Below are 24,300 nucleotides of genomic sequence, written 5' to 3'. Positions count from 1 at the left end.
CAACAGGGGGTTAAAACACTCAGTAAACAATGCTGTAAACGGATGTGCTGTCAGCAGGCTTTGTCATTCCATTTATAGAGCACAGGCAGAGTAGATTTAGCATAATTTTTAAAGATCCTAGGATTTTTGTAATGGTAAATGAGCATTGATTTCAGCTTAAAGTCACCAGCTGCATTAGCCTCCAATAAGATAGTGTGTCCTTTGAAGGTCTGAAGCCAGGCATTGACTTCTCCTCTCCAGCTATGAAAGTCCTATATGGCATCTCCTTCCAATAAAAGGCTGTTTTGTCTACACCAAAATCTGTTGTTTAGTGTAGTCACATTCATCAATGATCTTAGCTAGATCTTCTGGATAACTTGCTGCAGCTTCTATATCAACACTTGCTGCTTCACCTGCACTTCTATGTTATGAAGATGGCTTTTTCCCTTAAACCTAATGAGCCATTCTCTGCTAGCTTCAAACTTTTCTTCTGCAGCTTCCATACCTCTCCCGGGCTTCATAGAATTGAAGAGAGTTAGGGCCTTTCTCTGGATTAGGCATTGGTTTAAGGGAATATTTTGGCTGGTTTGATCTACCCAGTCCACTCAAACTTTCTCCATATTAGCAACAAGCCTGTTTCACTTTCTTATCATTCATGTGTTCATTGGAGTAGCCATTTGAATTTCCTTCAAGAACGTTTGCTGTGTATTCACAGTGGGGCTGTTTGGCGCAAGGGGCCTGCCTACCTTTTGGCCTGTCTCGGCTTTCAACATGCCTTCCTCAGTAAGCTTAATCATTGCTAGTTGTGTTTTTTTTTTGAGACAGAGTCTCCCTCTGTCGCCCAGGCTGGGGTGCAGTGACGCGATCTCGGCCCACTGCAGGTCCTGCCTCCTGGGTTCAGGCCATTCTGCTGCCTCAGCCTCCCGAGTAGCTGGTACTACAGGAGCCCGCCACCACGCCCGGCTAATTTTTTGTATTTTTAGTAGAGACGGGGTTTCACCGTGTTAGCCAGGATGGTCTCGATCCACCCTCTTCAGCCTCCCAAAGTGCTGGGATTACAGGCATGAGCCACCGCGCCTGGCCAATCATTGCTAGTTTTTGATTTAAAATGAGAGAAGTATGATTCTTCCTTTCACTTGAACACTTAGAGGCCAGTGCAAGGTTATTAATTGACCTAATTTCAATATTGTTGTGACTCAGGGAATAGGGGGGCTCAAGGAGAGGAAGAGAGCTGGGGGGACGCTGGTCAGTGGAGCAGTCAGAACACACACGATATGTATCAATCAAGTTCTCCATCTTATATGTGAGTGGTTCATGGTGCCCCCAAATGGTTACAGTCATGTGCTGTGTAATGATGTTTCAGGGAACAATGGACCACATAGTGGTCCCGTGAGATTCTAACACTGTGTTTTTACTGTACCTTTTCTATGTTTAGACAGGCAAATTCTTACCATTGTATTACAACTGTCCACAGTATTCAGAACAGTAACATGATGTACAGGTTTGCAACCTAGGCACAATGGGCCATACCATACAGCCTAGGTGTGTAATAGGCTCTACCACCTAGGTTTGTCTCTATGATGTTGGCACAACAACAAAGTTGCCTAATGATGCATTTCTTAGAATATATGCCCATTGTGAAGCAACACATAACTGCACGATAGTGACGTCAAAGCTCACCGATCACAGATCACCATAAGAGATACAATAATAATGAAAAAATTTGAAATATTGTAAGAATTACCAAAATGTGACACAGAGAGACATGAAGTGAGCATGTGCTGTTGGAAACATGGCTCGGGTAGATTTGCTTGATGAAGTCGCCACACACCTTCAGTTTGTAAGAAATGCAATATCCGTGAATAAAAAAATAAAGTGGAATGCAATCAAAGGGCATTAGCCTGTGTGCCCGCCTTTCCAGTTATCGCGTGAGACTGAATCTTCCTCATACACTTCAACCAAACACCACATTTCAACAGATCCTTCATTTAGAAGCAGATATGGAAATGTAGCTGCATTTCATTAACCCAGAATTAAAGAGATTTGCAAAAATGTAAAACAATGCCATTTTTCTCACTAATTATTTTGTTTGGAAATGTAGTGTTTTTTTTTTTTTAATTTAACAATGCTTTATTTATGTTAACATGAATTTAATGGGTCTTTTTATTTTTAAATAAATATTTTAAAAATTCTTTTTTTGTTTTGTTTTTGTTTTTTGTTTGTTTGTTTTAATGAGTGGAGAGTTTAATAGGCAAGAAGGAAGAAGGCAGAAGGAAGAAGCTCCCCCATACAGAGACAGGGAGAGGAGGGCTCCAAAGCTGAGAGAGGGAACCCCTAAAAATTCTTAATTTTAACTTTTTTCTTTTTAAGACAGGGTTTCACTTTGTTGTCCAAGCTGGAATGCAGTGGTGTAATCATGATTTACTGCAGCCTTGACCTCCTGGACTCAAGAGATCCTCCCACCTCAGCCTCCTGAGTAGCTGGGACTACAGGTGTGCACAACCACGCCCAGCTAATTTTTATATTTCTTGTAGGGACAGGGATTCGTCATGTTGCCCATCCTGGTCTCAAACTCCTGGGCTCAAGTGATCTGCCCACCTCAGCCTCCCAAAGTGTTGGGATTACAGGTGTGAGCCACCATGCCCAGCCAATTTTAATTTATAATATGGCAAATATCAATAATAAAACCCACATAAACAAAAGCTCTTTTAAGTCTTCAATAATTTTGTTTTGTTTTGTTTTGAGACGGAGTTTCTCTCTTGTCGCCCCGGCTGGAGTGCAATGGCGTGATCTCAGCTCACTGCAACCTCCGCCTCCCGGGTTAAAGCAATTCTCCTGCCTCAGCCTACTGAGTAGCTGGGCTTACAGGTGCCCGCCATCACGCCCAGCTAATTTTTTGTATTTTTAGTAGAAACGGGGTTTCACCATGTTAGCCAGGCTGGTCATGAACTCCTGACCTCAAGTTTTCTGCCCACCTCGGCCTTCCAAAGTGCTGGGATTACAGGCGTGAGCCACTGTGCCTGGCCTTCAGTAATTTTTAACAGCATAATAGGGTCCTGAGATCAAGAAGTTTGGGAGACACTGCTATAGATAAACACTAAAGTTAATCAGCTTAAAATACCTCCGTGCATTGGTGGAGGGAAAACAAGTTAACTACAAATAAGCAACCCCATTTGGAAAACGGTTGAAGGAGAACACTCAGTGGCCCATGGTGTGCATTACATCAAGAACAGCAAGGATTTCCTGCCACAGTAGAGCAGGGCCAATCTGGCTGCTCTACCTTGGTGGAGGAACTCCCCTACCCATTGTAACCCTGTGGCCACACCTTAGAAGGATTTTGAGGATTTCCTCTGGGTACTCTTTGGGGCCAAGACATTGCCTTAGCAGTTGATCAGTCACAGGCTTCCACTTGCCAGGACTGGGGTTTCTCTGGCAAGATCACTCTATTAAAAGATGTGTAAATTTAGCCGGGCACAGTGGATCACACCTGTAATCCCAACACTTTGGGAGGCTGAGGCAGGAAGATCTCTTGAGGCCAGGAGTTCAAGATCAGCCTGGACAACATAGTGAGACCCTGTGTCTACAAAAAGTAAAAAAAAATCTGGCGTTCTGGCACACACCTGTAGTCCTAGATATTCAGGAGGTCAAGGCAGGAAGATTGCTTAAAGCTAGAGGTCAAGGCCGCAGTGAGCCATGATTGTACCACTGTACCCAGCCTGGGTGGTAGAGCGAGACTCTGTCTCTAAAAAATTTTTTAAAATAAAAATAATAATAAAATAAAATAAAAAGACATGTAAGGTTTCTGACTTCTTTGCATTTGGATAAGACCATGGGCTAATAACTGAGTCAGAAGAATTGTAAATTATGGTCCCTGAATCTAGACTTTGATCTTGATTTGCTAGGGAGAGGGAGGACGTCTCTCTTAGCAACGGAAACTTCCCAGTACTCAGATCCCTAAGGCCTCTGTCTTCACCTCTGCCTTGGAGCAATGTGAATACCAGGGATGGGGGTGGGGGCACAGCTGGCCTGCCTCACTATGTGGAAGGCTCTTTACATAAGGATCATTGTCCTCTTAGTGGGACAGGTCAGAAGGGCTTGGGAGGGGTGTGGTTCCTGCCTCCCTGCCTTTGTTCCCATTCACTTTAACTTTGACTTAAAGTGATGAGTAATTTTTTTTTTTTTTCAAGACAGAGTCTCCCTCTGTCGCCCAGGCTGGAGTGCAGTGGCACGATCTCGGCTCACTGCAACCTCCACCTCTCAGGCTCAAGCAATTCCTCTGCCTCAGCCTCCCGAGTAGCTGGGATTACAGACAACTGCCATCATGCCCAGCTAATTTTTCTATTTTTAGTAGAGACGGGGTTTCACCGTGTTGGCCAGGCTGGTCTCAAACTCCTGACCTGGTGATCTGCCCATGTTGGCCTCCGAAAGTGCTGAGATTACAGGCATGAGCCACTGTGCCTGGCCAAGATGAGCATTTTCAATCCTACAAAGCACATGACCATCTGACACTGAATCAGCTTGGATTGTTGGCTATGGGCAGCCTCTCTGAGTAGAGCTGTGGGAGCACAAGCTGAGGGGCCAGGCTGCCTGGGTTCAAGTTCGTAGCTCAACTGCCATCTAGCTGTAAGACTTTGGGCAATTATTCTGTGCTTCAGTTCCTCAAATGTAAAATGGGAAATAAAATAGTACCCACTTATTTATGTTATTTTAAAGATTAAATGGCCCGGGTATGGTGGCTCATGCCTCTAATCCCAGCACTTTGGGAGGCCAAGGTGGGAGGATCACTTGAGCTCAGGAGTTTGAGACCAGCCTGGCCAATACAGCGAGACCCCCATCTCATTTTGTTTAAAAAGAAAAGAAAATTAACGAATTAATATGTGTAAAGCTCTTAATACAGTGTCTGGCACATAGTGAATGTCTCATAAATGTTAGCTTTTTTTTTTTTTTTTTTTTTTAGATGGAGTCTTGCTCTGTCACCAGGCTGCTGGAGTGCAGTGGTGCAATCTTGGCTCACTGCAACCTCGGCCTCCCGGGTTCTAGTGATTCTCCCACCTCAGCCTCCTGAGTAGCTGGGACTACAGGCACGCATCATCACGCCCAGCTAATTTTTTGTTTTTTGTGTTTTTAGTAGAGACAGGGTTTCACCATGTTGGCCAGGATAGTCTTGATCTCCTGACCTCGTGATCCACCCACCTCGCCTCCCGAAGTGCTGGGATTACAGGCGTGAGCCACCATGCCCGGCCAAAGGTTAGCTTTTATTATTCATTATTTTGTCTGCAAAATTTGTCTATTTCTGGACTCTGAATTGAAGATTTGGGAAAATAGCCAGCACATTGACATATTTCTATGAAGCCCTCTAAAGTTCTCACCTCTGTTGGGTGCATGATCTGAGTTTCAGGACCCTCTGGCTATGCAGCTGCATCTCAGGGTACACCTGCCTCCCAGCCTGGGACTGGGAAATCCTCACCATTCTACAACCCACCTCAACTCAGCCGACTCCAAGTGTGAGGGGCAGGTGCTAGGAATATCCCACTTCCTGTATTAGTCAGAACTTCTTCAGTACGGATGACAGAATTTTAACTGAAATGGGCTTTGGATAAGGGGAAAGACATTTGCTGGATTACATTACTGAAAAGTTCAGGGGCTTTAGGCATGGTTAGTTCCTGGCATTAAAATGATGTCATTTAGTGTAATCAAATGATGTTTCTTTCTCTTTCTCTTTCAATTCCTCAGCTCCGCCTTCCTCTGTGAGTTGCAATATGAGGTAGTCTCTGTTCTCTGGAAGATCCAGGCTTACATCTTCTCAGCTTAGGAACCCCAGGAGAAAGCTGCCTCTACTCATTCGGAATTCCAGGCAATTCAGGTTTGCTTTGGTTGTGTTCTTTAGCCTTATAACATCTCAGAGTGATGTTACATGTGGCCTCAAAGGACTGAAACTGCACAGCAAGGAAGAGGAGGAGAAGATTGATATTTATCAGCCATCTGTTTTGGAACAGGCATTTTATATCTTCTCATTCTGAAGACCATCCCGTTTTGAGAAGGAAACTCATTCTTTTGTTTGTTTGAGACAGAGTCTCACTCTGTTGCCCCGGTTGGAGTACAGTGCCTCAATCTCAGCTCACTGCAACCTCCGGGTTCAGGCGATTCTCCTGCCTCAGCCTCCCGAGTAGCCGGGATTACAGGCGTGCACCACCAAACCCGGCTAATTTTTGTATTTTTAGTAGAGGCGGGGTTTCACCACATTGGTCAGCCTGGTCTCGAACTCCTGATCTCCAAGGCCTGCCTCAACCTCCCAAAATGCTGGGATTACAGGCATGAGCCACTGTGCCGGCTGCTGCTTCTTTTGATCCAGCTATGTGATTCCCAGAAAAATCAAGGGCCATGTTTGGTTATGTTCTTGAGCTCCTTTAGGTATGCAAGGAAGAGGCAGGCTGGGAGGACTTTCAGTAATGGGGGCTACAATAAGGAGACAGAGGAAGTGAGGTTATTGGGGAAGCCCTCTCAGCAGCGTCCAGCAGGTCCCTGGAGAACAGGAACTGGGATAGGCTTGTTCTCTGGCGCCATGCCCTCTGGGCATGTTCCCAGCATTGATGTCTCCCATACCAGACAGTCTCACACAGGCATTGGCCTCCATCACATCCAGCTTGTCCATGGCAGCAAATGGCTCAGGCCCAAATCCTGTGTCCAATCAGCTACAGTGAGTCTGGCAGGGCTGGCCTCATTGGATTTACGTGACCTAGATCACAGCGATTTCATGAAGCAAGGTCAGCTCAGGTCCACTTGCCTCAGGAGGAGGCTGAGGGAGCTGTAGGCAATCAGCCTTATGGTTTTTATGTCTTCCTCCTTGTGCCTTCGTTTCCTTCTTTGTCAAATGAAGGCGTCGGACTGGTCGATCTCAAAGGTGCTTTCAATTCTGGCTTTCCAGGAGTGTATTATTATTTGGCTGCACATCAACTCTAGCCAAATGACATGCCATAGCCTCTCTTTGAGGACACTGTATCACATGGTGCTGTTTATCATCGGGATCAGTCACAGGAAACAGAAGTCACTCTAATTGAGCAGAAAGGGATTTAATACAGGGAACTAGATGCTTAAAAAAATGAGGCCAGGCGCAGTGGCTCATGCCTGTAATCCCAACACTTTGGGAGGCTGAGGTGGGCAGATCACCTGAGGTCAGAAGTTCAAGACCAGCCTGGCCAACATGGTGAAACCCTATCTCTACAAAAATACAAAAATTATCTGGGCATGATGGTGGGTACCTGTAATCCTAGCTACTCAGGAGGCTGAGGTGGGAGAATCACTTCAGCCTGGGAGGTGGAGGTTGCAGTGAGCTGAGATCATGCCATTGCACTCAAGCCTGGGCAACAGAGCAAGACTCTGTCTCAAAAAAAAAAAAAGTTGGGCTGGGCATGGTGGCTGACAACTGTAATCCCAGCACTTTGGGAGGCTGAGGTGGGCAGATCACTTGAGGTCGGGAGTTCGAGACCAGCCTGGCCAACACGGTGAAACACTGTCTCTACTGAAAATACAAAAATTAGCCGAGTGTGGTGGTGGGCGCCTATAGTCCAAGCTACTTGGGAGGCTGAGTCAGGAGAATCGCTTGAACCAGGGAGGCAGAGGTTGTAGTGAGCTGAGACTGTACCACTACACTCCAGCAAGACTCCATTTCAAAAAACAAACAAACAAACAAACAAAAAAGAAACCAACTTGGAAGGACTGGAGGAGTGGGCTCTAGAACGTTTTCAGGAATCAGACTCTGGAAATTGGGCCCCAGAATAGCTAGTAACTCTGGCACAATCAGGAAGGTGATGAGTCAGGAAGTGACTACTAGAATTGTTGCACTGAAGAACACACCAGGTAAAAAGACGGACCACAGATGGGAGAAAATATTTGCAAATTATATATTTGTTCAGGGACTTACATCCAGAATATGTAAAGTCTTAAAACTCAACAACAAAGACAAATAACCCAGTTAAAAAGTGAGGAAAGGAGGCCAGGTGTGGTGGCTCACGCCTGTAATCCCAGCACTTTGGGAGGCCAAGGTGTGCGGATCACAAGGTCAGGAGATCGATACCATCCTGGCTAACATGGTGAAACCCTGTCTCTACTAAAAATACAACAAATTAGCTGGGCGTGGTGGCTGGTGCCTGTAGTCCCAGCTACTCGGGAGGCTGAGGCAGGAGAATGGCGTCAACCAGGGAGGCGGAGCTTGCAGTGAGCCAAGATCACACCACCGCACTACAGCCTGGGCGACAGAGCGAGACTCCGTCTAAAAAAAAAAAACAGTGGGGAAAGGATTCAAAGAGACATTTCTTCTAAGAAGACATATAAATGGCCAATGAACACAGGAAAAGATGCCCACCAACATGTCGTAAGGGAAACATGAATCAAAACCACAATGAAATATCACTTCATACCTACTAGGATGGCTACAATAAAACAGACAAAAACAAATATCCATGCTTACATCTTCTCAGCTTAGGAATCCCAGGAGAAAGCAGGGGTTGGAGGATGTGGAGAAATTGGAACCCTTATACATTGCTGGTAGGTAAAATGGCACAGCCGCTGTGGAAAACAGTGTGGCAACTCCTCAAAAAGCTAAACATAGAATTAACACAGGATCCAGCAATCCCATTTCTGGGTATATTCCCAAAAGAATTGAAAACAAGGATTTGAACACCAATATTTATAGCAGCATTATGTACAACAGCCAAAAAGTGGAAACAACCTAAATGTCCATGAACTGAGGAATAAAATGTGGTATATCCATACAATATCCATGCAATATACAATGAAATATTATTCAGGCAGGCACAGTGGCTCTCGCCTGTAATCCAAGCACTTTGGGAGGCCGAAGCAGGTGGATCACTTGAGGTCAGGTATTCGAGACCAGACTGGCCAACATAGTGAAACCCCGTGTCTACTAAAAATACAAATATTAGTTGGGCGTGGTGGCATGCACCTGTAGTCCCAGCTACTCAGGAAGCTGAGGCAGGAGAATCACTTGAACTGGGGAGGACGAAGTTGCAGTGAGTAGAGATGGTGCCACTGCATTCCAGCCTGGACAACGGAGCGAGATTCCGTCTCAAAAAACAAAAACAGAAACAATACAATGAAATATTATTCAGCCACAAAAGGAAGTACTGATACATGCTACGACATGAACTTTGAAAAACACTTGGTAAATAGAAACCAGACACAAAAGGCTACATATTGTATGATTCCATTTATACAAAATGTCCAGAATAGGGAGATTTATAGAGACAGAAAGTATTAGATTAGTGGTTCTGGGGCTGGGGAGAAGGGGTAGTTAGGACTGATTGCCAGTAGGTTTCTTTTTGGAGTAATGGAAGTGTTCTGGAATTAGATAGTGGTGACAGTTGCACAACTTTGTGAATAACTAAAATCTACTAAATTTTACAGTTTAAAATGGTAAATTTTCTGTTTTACAATTTTTTTTTTTGAGACAGGGTCTTACTCTGAATAAACAAACAAATCCAGAATCACTGTGTCTAGCACTGGTTCCACAAACAGATAAAACTTTGAGCCCTTTCCTATAACTTACTCCCTCCCCACAATTGTTTTCTTTTTTTTTTTTTTAGAGACAAGGTCTTGGCCGGGCGCGGTGGCTCAAGCCTGTAATCCCAGCACTTTGGGAGGCCGAGACGGGCGGATCACGAGGTCAGGAGATCGAGAGACGATCCCGGCTAACATGGTGAAACCCCGTCTCTACTAAAAAATACAAAAAAAAAAAACTAGCCGGGCGAGGTGGCGGGCGCCTGTAGTCCCAGCTACTCGGGAGGCTGAGGCAGGAGAACGGCGTAAACCCGGGAGGCGGAGCTTGCAGTGAGCTGAGATCCGGCCACTGCACTCCAGCCTGGGTGACAGAGCAAGACTCCGTCTCAAAAAAAAAAAAAAAAAAAAAAAAAAGAGACAAGGTCTTTGTCACCCCAGCCAGAGTGCAGTGGTGCTATTAGAGCTCACTGTAGCCTCGACCTCCTGGGTTCAAGTGATCCTCCTGTCTCAGCCTCCTGAGTAGCTGGGACTACAGGCACACACCAACCCGCCCAGCTAATTTAAAAAAAAATTTAGTAGAGACAAGGTCTTGCTATGTTGGCCAGGCTGATCTCAAGCTCTTGGCCTTAAGTAATGGAACCCCCACCTCAACCTCCCAAAGTGCTGGGATTATGGGTATGAATGAACCACCTCACCTGGCCCGTCATACAAACTTTATCTCAATTTTAAAAACTAGTTTGGTTAAACACACACACACACACGCCCCACTTTGCCTGCAATCTAAGGATCAGAAAGTCACCCCTGCTGCTGCCAGCCCTGCTTTTCAGCCTCCACGAAGCTAGTGAATGGACGCTAGAATTCGTAGCTCAACTACTGCTGCTATTGCACCTGCCTCTTGACACCCACAAAACCAGTGAGTGGACACTGAGCTACTGCTGAAGAGTAACCTAAGGTTGTCACAAACCTGCAGCAACAACCGCACAGCTGAGAGAGATGTCTTTGCTCTCACTTTCTCTTCCCAACTTTTATATAAATGGATGCAGTTGGTCAAGCTTAATTTTTTTAGGTTTAATTAAATTAATTAATTAGGTCAGGTGTAGTGGCTTGCACCTGTAATCCCAGCACTTTGGAAGGCTGAGGCAGGCAGATCACTTGAGCTCAGGAGTTCAAGACCAGCCTAGGCAACATGGCAAAACCCTGTCTCTACAAAAAAAAAAACTAGCCAGGTATGGTGACATGTGCCTGTAGTCCCAGCTACTTGGGAGGCTAAGATGGGAGGATCACTTTGAGTCCATAAGCTGAGTCTGCAACCCTGGCCCTCTGGCCTGGGCAATAGAATGATAAACCATCTCAAAAAATAATGATTTAAAATTTTCATTGTGAATAGACAAATTATAGTTGTATACATTTATGGAGCATAAAGTGATGCTACGATTTTGAATACAATGTGGAATAATTAAATCAAGTTGATTAATATATCACCTAAATACTTATCATTTTTGTGGTGAGAACATTTGAAATTTATTCTCAGTGATTTTGAAATGTACAATCATATACTATTGTATTAGGCCATTCTCAAATTGCTATAAAGGAATACCTGAGACTGGATAATTTATAAAGAAAACAGGTTTAATTGGCTCATGGTTCTGTAGGCTGTGCATGCATGGTACCTGACATCTGCTGGGCTTCTGGGGAGGCCTCAGGGAGCTTTTATTCATGGCAGAAGGCAGAGCACTTAAGAGCAGTGAAAGTAGGAGCAATAGAGAGGTGGGGGAGGTGCCACACACTTCAATCAACCAGATCTCCAGACTCACTATTGTGAGGACAGCATCAATCCGTGAAAGATCTACTCCCATGATCCAATCACTTCCCACCAGGCCCCATCTCCAGCACTGGGGATTACAGTTTAACCTGAGATTTAGGTGAGGACAAATATCCAAACTCTATCAACTATTATTAACTATATTCAGCATGCTATGCAATAGATCTCAAAACAAACAAACAAACAAATGTATTCCTCCTGAGGCCTTGTACCCTTTGACCATCATTTCCCCTATTTCCCTCAGCTCTCAGCCTCTGGTAACCACCATTCTACTTTCTGCTTCTATGGATTCAATTGTTTTAGATTCTACATGCAAGTGATAACGTGTGGTATTTGTCTGTGCCTGGCTTATTTCACTCAGCATCATGTTCTCCAGCTCCCTCCATGTTGTTGCAAATAACAGAATTTCTTTCTTTTTCAAGGTTGAATAGTATTCCATTGTTTATAGATAAATTTTCTTTATTTGTTCATCTGTCGATGGGGTAGACTCCAACTTGTATGCGGAATGTTAGCTGCATGGGAATCTGGGAAATAGAGTGCTTATCTCTGCAGCCTCTGCAGTATGAGGAAGTGTTTGGAATGGATGCTGAAAGTCAGTTCACCATGTCTACACCAGTCTATCTTTTTGGACTTTTAGGGACCTAAATCTGCTCCTTAAAATAAGAGACCCCAAATTCCATTAGTCGCACAACTGATCCACCCTGGGTGATTATCATTCTAGTTCAGTTACAATTCTACCTTAACAGCATATAATCTAAACACTAAATTAACAAGTTACCAACAAGAATACATCTCATTATACTAGGGAAAATATGGGAGGGGAAAATGAGTTAATATTTGTAAATTAACACAATAGAGCAAGGAAGAAAATATGAAATGCTAATATAATGCCCATTTCTCAGCTTTTCATGAGTTAGTTGTTTATATTTATATATTTCTTTCTCCACTATCCAGTCCATGATCTTTCTTCCTCAGCCAGTACATGAACTGGATTAAGTTATTTATTTTTTTTTTTTTTTGAGACAGACTCCCTCACTTGCCCAAGCTGGACTGCGGTGGTGTGATCTCCGCTCACTGCAAGCTCCACCTCCCGGGTTCACGCCATTCTCCTGCCTCAGCCTCCCAAGTAGCTGGGACTACAGGCGCCTGCCACCACGCCCAGCTGATTTTTTGTACTTTTAGTAGAGACAGGGTTTCACCGTGTTAGCCAGGATGGTCTCGATATCCTGATCTCGTGATCCACCCGTCTCAGCCTCCCAAAGTGCTGGGATTACAGGTGTGAGCCACCGCGCCCATCCAGATTAAGTTCTTTTTCTGGTAGGGTGACCCAAATCACAGAGGTAGACATTCTCTTAATTTCCACAGGGATTATCTCCTATCTTTAGAACACATGTTTTTCCAGGGCATTTGGATAACCTGCTACTTCTTGCTTACGAGGTTCCAGAACATGTAGAAAAATGTTCTGGGAGATGTGAGATCATTAAAGTGCCTGCAGATTAGATTGCGACAGAGCTGCAAGGGTGGTATAACCCAGACGCAGGGCAGTGTAATGTACTGTTGACCCTGGCAAGTGAAAGTAATCTGTTTTTGATGCTTTCTGCTATTTGGGCTAGAGAAAAAAGCATATTCCAGGTCAGTACTCATATTGTTGCCTGACTGCAGGTGCCAGGGGCAGATGTTGATTTGCTTCATAAAGAGATTATATCTAAAATCACAGCTACAAATCAAGTCCTGCATAGGCCAAACAAGTAAATTAAATGTGGATATGATAGGAACCATCATTCCTGAAATTTCTGTCTTTGATGCGGACACTAATATCCATCATTCCCTTAGGGATGCACTATCACTTTTGGTTTATGTTTTCGGTGGGAAAGGGCAATTCCAAGGGTTCCCTTTGCTCTTCTTACCACAATAGCTTTCAATCCATGAGTCACTCAATGTGCAGATTCTATCAGTCGCCGAGTGCGTCTACTACAACTGTGCCTACAGGAACTGGGAATGAGTATGTGAGATTGATGCAGGCCAGAACTCCTTTTTATCATCTGACCCCCATATATTAGTTTGCTAGGGCTCTTATAAACTGTACCATAAAACTGGGTGCCTTAAGTAACGAAATTTATTATCTCACAGTTCAGGAAACTAGAAGTCCTAGATTTTGGCAGAGTTGGTTCCTTCCGTGGGTGTTGGGGAGGATCTGTTCCTTGCCGCTCCCAGCTTCTGATGGTTTGCTGGCAATCCTTGGCGTCCCTTGGCCTCTGCTGTATCACCCCAGTCTCTCCCTTCATCTTCACATGGTGCTTAGGCTACGTGCATGTCTTTGTGTTCAGATTTCCCCTTTTTATATGTACAACAATCGGATTAGGGGGCCACCCTTCTCCAACATGACCTCATCTTATCTGCAACAACCCCATTTTCCAAATAAGGGCGCATTTTGAGGTACTAGGGGCTAGGACTTCAGCATATGATTTTTGGTGGAGGGGACACAATTCGACCCATAACACCACGAAAGCCTCTATTCTAACTAGTGGACCACAAAGGCTTTTTAGGTCTTGAGATTTGTGCTGGCTTAGGGCCAATCTCCAAGTAATCCCTGAAGGCCTGGGTATTTCCATTTCCCTAAACACACGTAGGTATTTAAATGGCCTGAGATCCCTTTGGGGAAAGCTAGAAGATTTATGGTATAGTTACGGTGGTGCTGCTGGGTGCTTCCTCCAGGGTATCCTGCACCCCCTTTTTCAAGGGCTTCAGCTCTGAGAATTGTGGGTAAATCTTCATTTTGGTGACTCAAAACAGGCCTCTATTTGCCAGACCTGAAGCTTTGTTTTGTGTTCTATAAGCCAAATAGAACCTTGGTAGGTAACCCATATATTTCATCACTCTAGCTTTGTTGCCTTGGTACTAGCCCTTGGCCCCTGGCACTGCAGGATTCCATCATCCCTACTGATATCAAGGATTCCTTTACAATGGTAACATCTCTTAGCTTCATTTCCAGCCTAGGGAAGGTATACACTACACACTTTTCAAGATAAGGTGTTTCCCTTATTTAATGTAGTTTTCAATTCCTTGCTGAAAGGAATAACCTCTTGGCAATGCTGAAGGGCAAAATTAGGAGGTAAGCATATCACACCTATGATAAATCTACAAATCAGTGTTTTCAGCATCATATTTTGAAATTAATTAATTATTTGAGAGAGTCTTGCTCTGTCACCCAGGTTGGAGTGTAGTGGTGCGATCTCGGCTCACTGCAACCTCTGCCTCCCGGGTTCAAGAGATTCTCATGCCTCAGCCTTCTGAGTAGCTGGGACTACAGATGCGCACCACCATGCCCGGCTAGTTTTTGTATTTTTAGTAGAGATAGGACTTCACCATATTGGCCAGGCTGGTCTGGAACTCCTGGCCTCAAGTGATCCACCCACCTCAGCCTCCCAACGTTCTGGGATTACAGGCATGAGCCACCATGCCCAGCTGATTCTCTTTTTTGAGATGGGGTCTAGCTCTGTTGCCCAGGCTGGAGTGCAGTGGCACGATCATAGTTCATTGCAGCCTCAAATCCCTGAGTTCAAGGATCTTCCCACTTCAGCCTCCTGAGTAGCTGGAACTATGCAGGCACACACTACCATGCCCAGCTAATTTTTAAACTTTTTGTAGAGATGGGGTCGGGTCTCGCAATATTGCCCAGGCTAGTTTCAAACTCCTGGCCTCAAACAATCCTCCCACCTCAGCCTCCCAGAGTGCTGGGATTACAAGCATGAGCCACAATGCCTGGCCTTGATTCTTCTTCTAATGCTACACTAAGGAATTTTTGCCATCTCTGTATAGGCCACTTTTAAGTCCAGGTTTCATCCAACAACCTGTTAAAGAGCCATTCTTGGCTGGTAGCAGTGGCTCACGCCTATAATCCCAGCACTTTGGGAGGCCGAGGTGGGCAGATCACCTGAGGTCAGGAGTTCAAGACCAGCCTGGCCAACATGGTAAAACCCTGCCTCTAGTAAAAACACAAAAAGTAGTCAGGTGTGCTGGCATGTGCCTGTAAATCCAGCTACTAGGGAGGCTGAGGTGGGAGGATTGCTTGAACTTGGGAGGCAGAGGTTGCAGTGAGCCGAGATTGCGCCTCTGCACTCCAGCATGGGTGACAGAGCAAGACTCTGTCTCCAAAAAAAAAAAAAAAAAAATTCTTAGCTGCTAAGGCCAATATGCTGAGTCCAGAACCTCTAGTATCCCCATATTGATAAATTCAACTCAAGTGAAAATAAACGTATATTCCTACCTTCCTGGTCCAACATCTTTGGAATACACTCTACACGTTTTCCCCTTGTTTCTGCTGATACAAATTAGCAAAGTCTTACAACTCTTCTGTAAGTCTTCTCTCAGATCAGACTTTGGGTTTACCTTCCAGAAGCATACTGGGATCTGACTCTAGTTAGAGCTGGTAGCAAGGAGGGGTAGGGGGTGGGACATGAGAAGTATTAGTATTCCCTTTTAGGACAACTACCCCAAGATCTTCAAACAGCAGAACCAGCCATATGTATGAGGGGAAGAAGGGCTGCTTCTGCTGCTTAAGAGAAGTGGAGTCTGTGAGTTGACAGCACTCGAATTTATCCAAATCCACTCAAGGGTCCCCACTGCTCATTTCAGGGCCCCACTTTCACATAAGAGGCCTGGTAAAGCTACGAATTCAACTTACGTTGTATGTAATTCAGTGATCCAGAATATCCCTTTGATTTTGATGTACATGAGCCTTGCAGCTACAAAAGATAAAATTCTTTTGGGTCTCTCCCATACTATGCCTTGAGCTGAAAATGTCAAACTTTTGAGCTTTTCATCTTTTTCCTCTAACCCCTCTAGTGTAGTCACCATCATTTGTCCCCATTTCTTACATGATGATCTATTATGGCAGCCCTTTGAGGTGCCAATGTCTTTTCTTCAAAAGACATTTCATTTCAGGTGACCACAGGTGTAAGCAATTTGCCTACCAGTTTATCATTTTCCAGTGGCGACTAGATCTACATTTCCTTCAAATGCAGCTTAGTCATAACTATTCTAAGAGGCCCATCTTTGAGGTCCTGTTGCTAGTAACCACTTTTGGAACCAAATATTATATTAGCCAGGATTCAGTAACTGCAGAAAACAATACCCCTTTACCAATTTTAAGTAGAAAAGGATTCAATACAGGTCAATTAGGTGCTTACAAAAGCATTGGAAAGCCTGGGGAACATGGCCATAGGCTGGGCCTCCAGGAGATTCCCAGACCCGGAATTAGCCTTCCATGTGAGCTGCTACCTCTGCCACCAAAGGGGAGATGAGGAATTAGGAGGCCACTACAGGTTGACTACAAGAAAACATCACAAACTGCTATCTATGGATCCAGACACCCTTCAACACCCACAAAGCTACTGATGGATATTAGAATGCAGTTAAAGAGAAACCTACATCTTGCAGGAGCAATAGCCAAAGTAGCTAAAGATAACCCCTGAATCACTCCTTCTTCCACATCTTGTTTGTGCATCTAATTGGCAAAACTCAACCTTAGGTTACCTTCAGAACCTTGGTTTCAAGGAAATCTAAGACATGAAGGTTTTAGTTTTCCAGCCTCTGCAGCATAAGAAGGTACCTTAGGTGAAAATAAATAAGTATTCATTTACCATATCCACAAGCTTCTTCACATTGGCCTGTCCAAGTAGTACTAGTGATCAGACATGCCCCCTCCCAGTTTCAGCCCCTTTGAAAGCTGGCTGCAAGCACTGCATCTGTCTGGCGTTGAAGACTACCTCTTCCTGGCCCAGAGAAATCTAAAATTTCCTTGTCTTCAGAGTTGTTTGGCTAATCTACACAACCTTGCCCCAGCCACATCTTTGACCTAATCCACTCCTCTCCCCATCTTGGTCCACTTTGTTCCAGCCATATAGGCCTTTATACTGTGCTTTTTTGGAAACAGACTAAGGATGCTCTACCAAAGGGCCTTTGTACTTTATTCCTCATGTCTGGTATGTGCTTCCCCTAGATATTCACATAGTTATATCTTCCTTGCTCCATTAAAGGCTCTAATAATAATGGAACCTTATCAAGGAGGCCCAACCTGGTCATGTCAAGTAGCACTATCTACCACTCTGTCTTCCGTTTTTCTTCAGAGTACTTATCCTCAATCCAGATTATATATCTGATTGCTTTCCCCCACTAGAGTCTAAGTTCCATGGGGACAGGAACTTGGAATTTTAGTCATTGCTACATCTTATACCTGAAATGCCATAGGTATTTCAGAATGAATGCAGGCTGTATGAAGAGGAAATTAAACTTTCCCCATTTTGTAAGCTACTATAAATTTTCTAATGCATTACTTGTGTTCGCCTCTAGGTGGTGATGATGGGCCTTTTCATCTGCTAATGTATTGCTAAGGATTAGAATGAATTTAAATGTTTCATAGCCTCTGGCCTAGAGGTCTAGGCTTCCTTTCTTATTTGATATCTAAAATCTCCTTTAACTCATTTCTTCTTATTCCTGCAGGAGGAAAAAACATGGGCCTTTACCAAAACATTTTCAGTATACCATCTCAGTCTTCACAACCCCATAACTAGGATCATCATCTCCATTTTGGCTAATTGAAAACAGACTGAGAGTAAACTGCCTAAATCTCACAGCCGTAGTAAGTGGAACCCAGATAAGAAATACAGGTTTGGCCGTAAACTACTGCCCCTCCAACAGCAAAGAAGTGAATTGTTCTCTTGAGGCTTCAAGAGAATTCCAAGTTTTGAGTTGATAATTTGCGTTTCAGAGATCTCCAGGCTGTCTGCCTCTTTTTCCAACAAGTTCTCTTTTTCACACAAGTACACGCCCCCTTCAGGGAACATTCTTCCAGAAATCCAAAGTCCACTAACAGCATTTCCTGTCCTAGGTGCAGGGAAACGTGTGAAGTCTGGCTGCAGTGCCCAAGAGATAAGAATCTTCCAAGCTGGCTGTTGTCCAGACTTGCCCTCCTCATTGTAGTAAAACACTGGCCAGGAAGACAAAAGTGCATCTGTGAAAGGAAACAGAAAGCCATCTGGTCCTCAGGGAAAGGAGGATTTCAATTTTTCCTCTGGGCCCAGGGCTAAGGTGATAGAGGTCTGACACTGGAAGCTCTTTAAATGCAATCTGAGGGCTGGGTGAGGTCGCTCATGCCTGTAATCCCAGCACTTTAGGAGGCCAAGGGCGGGGGAATCACTTGAGGTCAGGAGTTCCAGACCAGCCTGGCCAAAATGGCAAAACCCCGTATCTACTAAAAATACAAAAATTAGCCGGGCGTGGTGGCACGCACCGGTAATCCCAGCTACTCGGGAGTCTGAGACTTGAGAATCACTTGAACCCAGGAGGCAGAGGTTGCAGTGTGCCAAAATCATGCCACTGCACTCCACCCTGGGGGACAAGGCCAGACTCCGTCTCTAAATACATAAATAAGATCTAAAAGTTGGGGAAGTTAGGGGCATGAAACGGACTCATATAGTCAAAGTAAGTCACTGCAAGATTTGGAATCTGACATCAGGTTTCACGAGTCTTCTAATTTTCTTGCTATAGTATATATAAGCTTTAATTTCTAAGGACATTATTTTATTTTTTCAGACGGAGTCTCACTCTGTCGCCCAGGCTGGAGTGCAATGGTGCGATCTTGGCTCACTGCAACCTCTGCTTCCTGAGTTCAAGTGATTCTCCTGCCTCAGCCTCCCGAGTAGCTGGACTACAGGCACCTGCCACCATGCCCAGCTTATTTTTGTATTTTTAGTGGAGATAGGGTTTCACCATGTTGGCCAGGATGGTCTTGATCTCCTGACCTTGTGATTCACCAGCCTCAGCCTCCCAAAGTGCTGGGATTGCCCGCATGAGCCACTGCCCCTGGCTCATTATTTTTTTATTTTATTTTTGAGATGGAGTCTCCCTCTGCCGCCCAGGCTGCAGTGCAGTAGGTGATCTCAGCTCACTGCAACCAGCACCTCCCAGGTTCAAGCGATTTTCCTGCCTCAGCCTCCCAAGTGGCTGGAGTTACAGACACATGCCACCAGGCCTGGCTAACTTTTGTATTTTTAGTAGAAATGGGGGTTTCACCATGTTGACCAGGCTGGTCTCGAACTCCTGACCTCAAGTAATCTGCCTGTCTCGGGCTCCCAAAGTGCTGGGATTACAGGCGTGAGCCACTGTGCTTGGCCAGGACATTATTTTATACAGAGCCAAAACTCCTCGTAGTACAAACTTAGCTCAATTTTGACAAATTTGTAAGCTCAGATAAATATGTTTAGAGATTTTGAGGGCATATCCCCTCCTTTCATTACAAATCTCACATTCCTTAGTCCCTTTTATTTAAACCAGATTAGAAAACCTGAGAAAGTTTTTTAGAACATGGAGTGGTATACCTGAGAGCACAGCAAACACCTATGTCATTGCTTTGTGATTATGTGCATCAGTATATTTCTTCCTCCAGTAACAGAATATTCTGTTCTCCAACTTGTAACCATGCAACATTCACTGAGAACTCTTTTTTTATGAGACAGGGTCTCCGTCACCCAGTCTGGAGTTGCAGGGATCTCAGCTCCCTGCAACCTCTGCCTCCCCAGGCTCAAGCAATTCTCCTGCCACAGCCTCCTGAGTAGCTGGGATTACAGGCGTGCACAACGACTGCCTGGCTAATTTTTGTACTTTTAGCAGAGGCGTGGTTTCACCATGTTGGCCAGGCAGGTCTCAAACACCTGACCTCAAATGATCCACCTGCCTTGGCCTCCCACAGTGCTCGGATTATAGGCGTGAGCCACCGTGCCTGGCCACTGAGAATTCTCTTAAGAGCTACCTGGGACTGCCACTCCTTCCCTCCTCTGAAGCATATGACTAATAGTGACTATAATGAAGAAAAGGGTAGATAAAGCTTTAAGAGTAAATTGCACAGTTGCCTCTAGAGGGCAAACAAGGTTAGTTTTAATCTACTGCTTCCCTATTCAGCTGACTCAGCTAATAATTCTTCAGTCTGACTACAAAGTCCAAAACAAGCCTAGCTTTGCTTCCTGTCATGCTAGGACTCAGGTTTATAGATGACTACTGTGGTTGGATTTGAATACAATCCTTCTTCCCTGGGATTAGAAAAATTCAGGTCTAGAGACTGTCAAAGATGGTGCTCTGTTTCAATCAAACACTTGGCTCTGTGGGACTATCCAAGCCAAGGAAAATGAGTTAAGTTGAATTATGACAGAAATCTTTATTAAAATGTGTCTTTCAGTAATATGTTTAGCATTCAATATACACACATACATATTTACACTCTTTGACACACCTCACGGATTGCTGCCATCAGTTTAACCAATAAATTAAAACTAAAAAGAGGGAGGGGGGGAGGGGGACTAACGCCAAACTTTTCGTGTTTTATCTGGTAAGAAACTGTGAATTTCTCAGAATTTCCCTGGGTGAAAACCTGTAACCAGAGAATCTTTGAAATAAAATACATAAATCCCTACCCCTTGCCAAAAAAAAAAAAAAAAAAAAAAAAAAAAAAAAAAAAAAACCCAAAAGATGCAGTTACAAGTGTGCTTCTCAGAACAGGAGCATACATTCCACTTCATACTCTGGCTTCTCCACCTTCTGGCTTCAAGACAGTTTGTCCCTCGGCTAGGGCAGAGAGGTTCATATGGGCACTTGGGCTCGGTGCACCTTGGGCTCTGGGGGTCGAGGGGCAGGCTGCAGTATGGGAGCGGGGGGAGCCACACTCATCTGAAGTGATGTCTGGCACATCGTCTGACTGTGTATCAGAGCTCTCTAGGTCACTGCGGATGCTTTCAGGCTGGGCCAGGCTGATGTCCCAAGGTTTGCTGGCCAGGCAGTCTTTCTGTTCACAGCTTTGGTGTCTGCAGGGGGGATCCTCTTCACTGCCTCCGCCACCACTACCTTCTTCTTCATTCTCTGCCATCTGAGCATGAACATGGAGCGAGTCCTCCGTGCTGCTTCCACTCACCAGCTGATAGTGGCTTGGTTTGGCTTCAATGTCCACTTGGATTTCCATATTGTTGCATTCTCTGTGGAGACAAAATCCACTTTGCTGAGTCATGCATGAGTCATGCTAAACCTGTTGGTAAAAGCAGTTTGTGGGTTCAGGATTAGGAATTTCAAAAAGATAGGTAAACAGTGAGCTAGAGCTCACTTTTAACAAAAATAACATTTTAATCTAACACTCAAATGAGATGGAGGCTGGATGTGGTGGCTCATGCCTATAACCCCAGTGCTTTGGGAGGTCGAGGTGGGAGGATCGCCTGAGTCTAGGAGTTTGAGACCAGCTGGGGCAACAAAGTCAGACCCTGTTTCTAAAATGAAAAAACATTAACTGGGCATGGAGGCACATCCTGTAGTCCCAGCTACTCGGGAGGCTGAGTGGGAAGATCACTTAAGCCCAGGAGTTCAAGGCTGCAGTGAGCTATGATTGTGCCACTACACTCCAGCGTGGTTGACAGAGCAAGACCCTGTCTCTAAAAAAATAAAAATAAAAATAAATTACATGGAGAAGAGGAATTAGGTCCTTTTTGCTGATTTAACTATACATGCACACGTGTGCTCAGATGCACACACACATATATCTCAGCCAATCTCTTTTAACATATAGAAAGAGCTGCCAAAATTCAACTAAGGGTCAGAGCCCCACGCTAGCTTACTCAAAATAGAAAAGTAAAAGTTTTTTACTACCATGCCACAAGTAGAAGAAGCCAGAATACCTACCAGTGGGAGTACCACAATCACACCATCCCAGATACACTAGTTTCTCAAAATGAAAGAGAAAGAAGCTATGGGAACCCTATCAAGCAAAGGGCAAGCAGAAACCCTAGACTCGAAGACATCAATGAACCCCAATCTAGCTCTTTAAGTTCCATGTAATTATACACTGTTGCAATAGCCAAAAACAACAAAAAATAAAAAAAAAGAATGAAAAAAATATATAAAAGGAAGAAAGAAATCTCTAAAAATCAAGTACTAACAAGAAGAATCAAGAGATGCCAAACACTCTAGTACCAAGAACTTGCTCAAATGAATTCACAGGTTACACTATATATCCCACAAAATGGTACACAGAACTCTAACATGAGGCATTGAACTTCTGAAGACCTAGTACCCAACCAAAAAATGCAACCTCTCCTGGACATCTGACTGTTCACATACCTGTCCTGTGGGTTGTAGGAACTGATTATGGAACCGGCCATAGCACGAGTGCTTGCGTTGTCACTAATTGCACCAAGACTGGCTGTGTCTTTGGGGAAAATTTCCTTTTGGACATCGGCTTGAACTTCTAACCTGTGTAAAGAGGGGACGTTCAAGTTAATATGAGACCTGAGTATTCCAAGACAGTCTGCTTCCTGGCACACATCTCTTCCATTACTCTCCTGCAAACTGTGGTTGTCTGATCTCCAATTGTCAAACAGCGCAAATAGATGCCCATACATTTTTTCTCTTAAATATCTATTGAAATCGTCCCCTCCTTTCTATCCCCACAGCTACTGCTTAACTTCAGGTTTTCATCATCTCCTGCCTGGACGACTACAATTGGGCTCCCTCTCCAGTAGCCCTTAAGTCCAAGTCAAACAACCTCTAGAACAGTGCCAGTGTGAATAAAGAACCAATCACTCTAACAATTCTCTAACTCTTGGCTCCCTACTGCCAACAGGCATTTAAGATCTTCCTGATCTGCCAGGAAGCTCTCTGTCCAGTTCTATTACTCCCTATAGATCTGAAATCATAGTCACTCTGAATTTTTTCTTTCTTTAAATACCTATACATTTTATACTTCCGTGACTTTGCACACGCTATTTCGTCTCTCTAGACATTTCCTTTCTCTACCAGACAAACTTATACTCAGTCCTTAACAACAAAGGAAACATCACTTCCCCTTTCATCCCAGCAAACCATTCACTTCTTGCTAAGTACTCCCATAGCACCTGCCTACTTATTATTTTTTTTAGAGGGAGTCTCACTCTGTCACCCAGGCTGGAGTGCAGTGGCACGACCTCGGCTCACTGCAACCTCTGCCTCCCAGGTTCAACCGATTCTCCTGCCTCAGCCTCCCAAGTAGCTGGAATTACAGGTTCCCACCACCACACCCAGCTAATTTTTGTATTTTTAGTAGAGATGGAGTTTTACCATGTTGGCCGGGCTGGTCTTGAACTCCTAACCTCAGGTGATCGCCCACCTAAAAAAGGTGCTGGGATTACAGGCATGCGCAGGCCCTGCCTACTCATTATTATGCATCTCTCACTCCTCTGTTAACTCCACAAAAGGAGAAACCACAACTCATTCATACTTTACCTTCCCTGCCTTGCACATAATAGCAAATCAAACATTTAACAATCAAATTACCGCCAGGGAATGAGACTGAAGGACATACAGGAGCCAACCTCTTCCCTCCTCTTGGAGCAGCAAACTTTCCCAGTAGTATCTCAGAGCCCATAACTATTTCCTTTCTTGGCTCCAACACCACTTTGTTGCACACTTAAGTATTTCCTCATAATGGGTTTCACAGTCAAACCCATCTGACTCATTCATTTCCTATAAAATAAAGGCTTTCACAGAACTAGAACAGCTGGACTGGCTAAGCTGCAGTTTCAGCAAGTCAGTCTCCAATTATGTCTGTCTGCTTATTTACAGGGGTGTTGGTTTTAAGAAAGCACAGCAGTGAATACGCCAGCATGTGGGGGCGGGATCCCCTGACAAGAGACAACCAGAGTCATGAGATGCACAGACGGGTCAGTAGCAGCCTGCAGCTGCACATTCAAGCAGCTTCCATCCTACTGCCTGAGCCTTTGCTCTGCTGCTCCAGCCTCAGGTGCCCTTCAAAAATGTGCCAAGGCCCAGGGAAATGAGGGAATGCATGGAAAGTGCATAGTGTCAGAGACCTAGGGTCTAGTTTCGGGTCTGCCACAGAATCACTCTGAGTTGGAAGAGTCTTTCAGAAAGGCCTCCTACTTACATGGTTCTCAGATGCTGGTTCATGCAAC

General features: G+C 44.5%; 1 protein-coding gene across 7 annotated transcripts in view; it reads right to left on the bottom strand.

Moving 5' to 3' along the window:
* Positions 1-12,544: 12,544 nt before the first annotated feature.
* LOC105494662 (ring finger protein 19B) overlaps positions 12,545-24,300 on the bottom strand; it is a 38,230-nt gene continuing 26,474 nt past the window's right edge. For 2 of the 7 annotated variants that reach the window (XM_071096634.1, XM_071096637.1), the window contains exons 8-9: positions 22,472-22,603; positions 20,509-21,339 (exon numbers count right to left, since the gene is read on the bottom strand). In XM_071096634.1, coding sequence (XP_070952735.1) covers positions 20,886-21,339; positions 22,472-22,603 — 586 coding nt within the window. In that variant the 3' untranslated portion in view covers positions 20,509-20,885. Of the gene's footprint in view, positions 18,330-20,508; positions 21,390-22,471; positions 22,604-24,300 lie in introns of those variants that run through there. The other 5 variants (XM_071096636.1, XM_071096635.1, XM_071096649.1 and 2 more) reach the window with 5 other exon arrangements.

This window comes from Macaca nemestrina, chromosome 1, assembly GCF_043159975.1.
Source record: "Macaca nemestrina isolate mMacNem1 chromosome 1, mMacNem.hap1, whole genome shotgun sequence".
Lineage (NCBI taxonomy): Eukaryota > Metazoa > Chordata > Mammalia > Primates > Cercopithecidae > Macaca > Macaca nemestrina.
The sequence above is the reverse complement of the archived record's forward strand: the minus strand, read 5'-3'. Positions and strand labels throughout refer to the sequence as shown.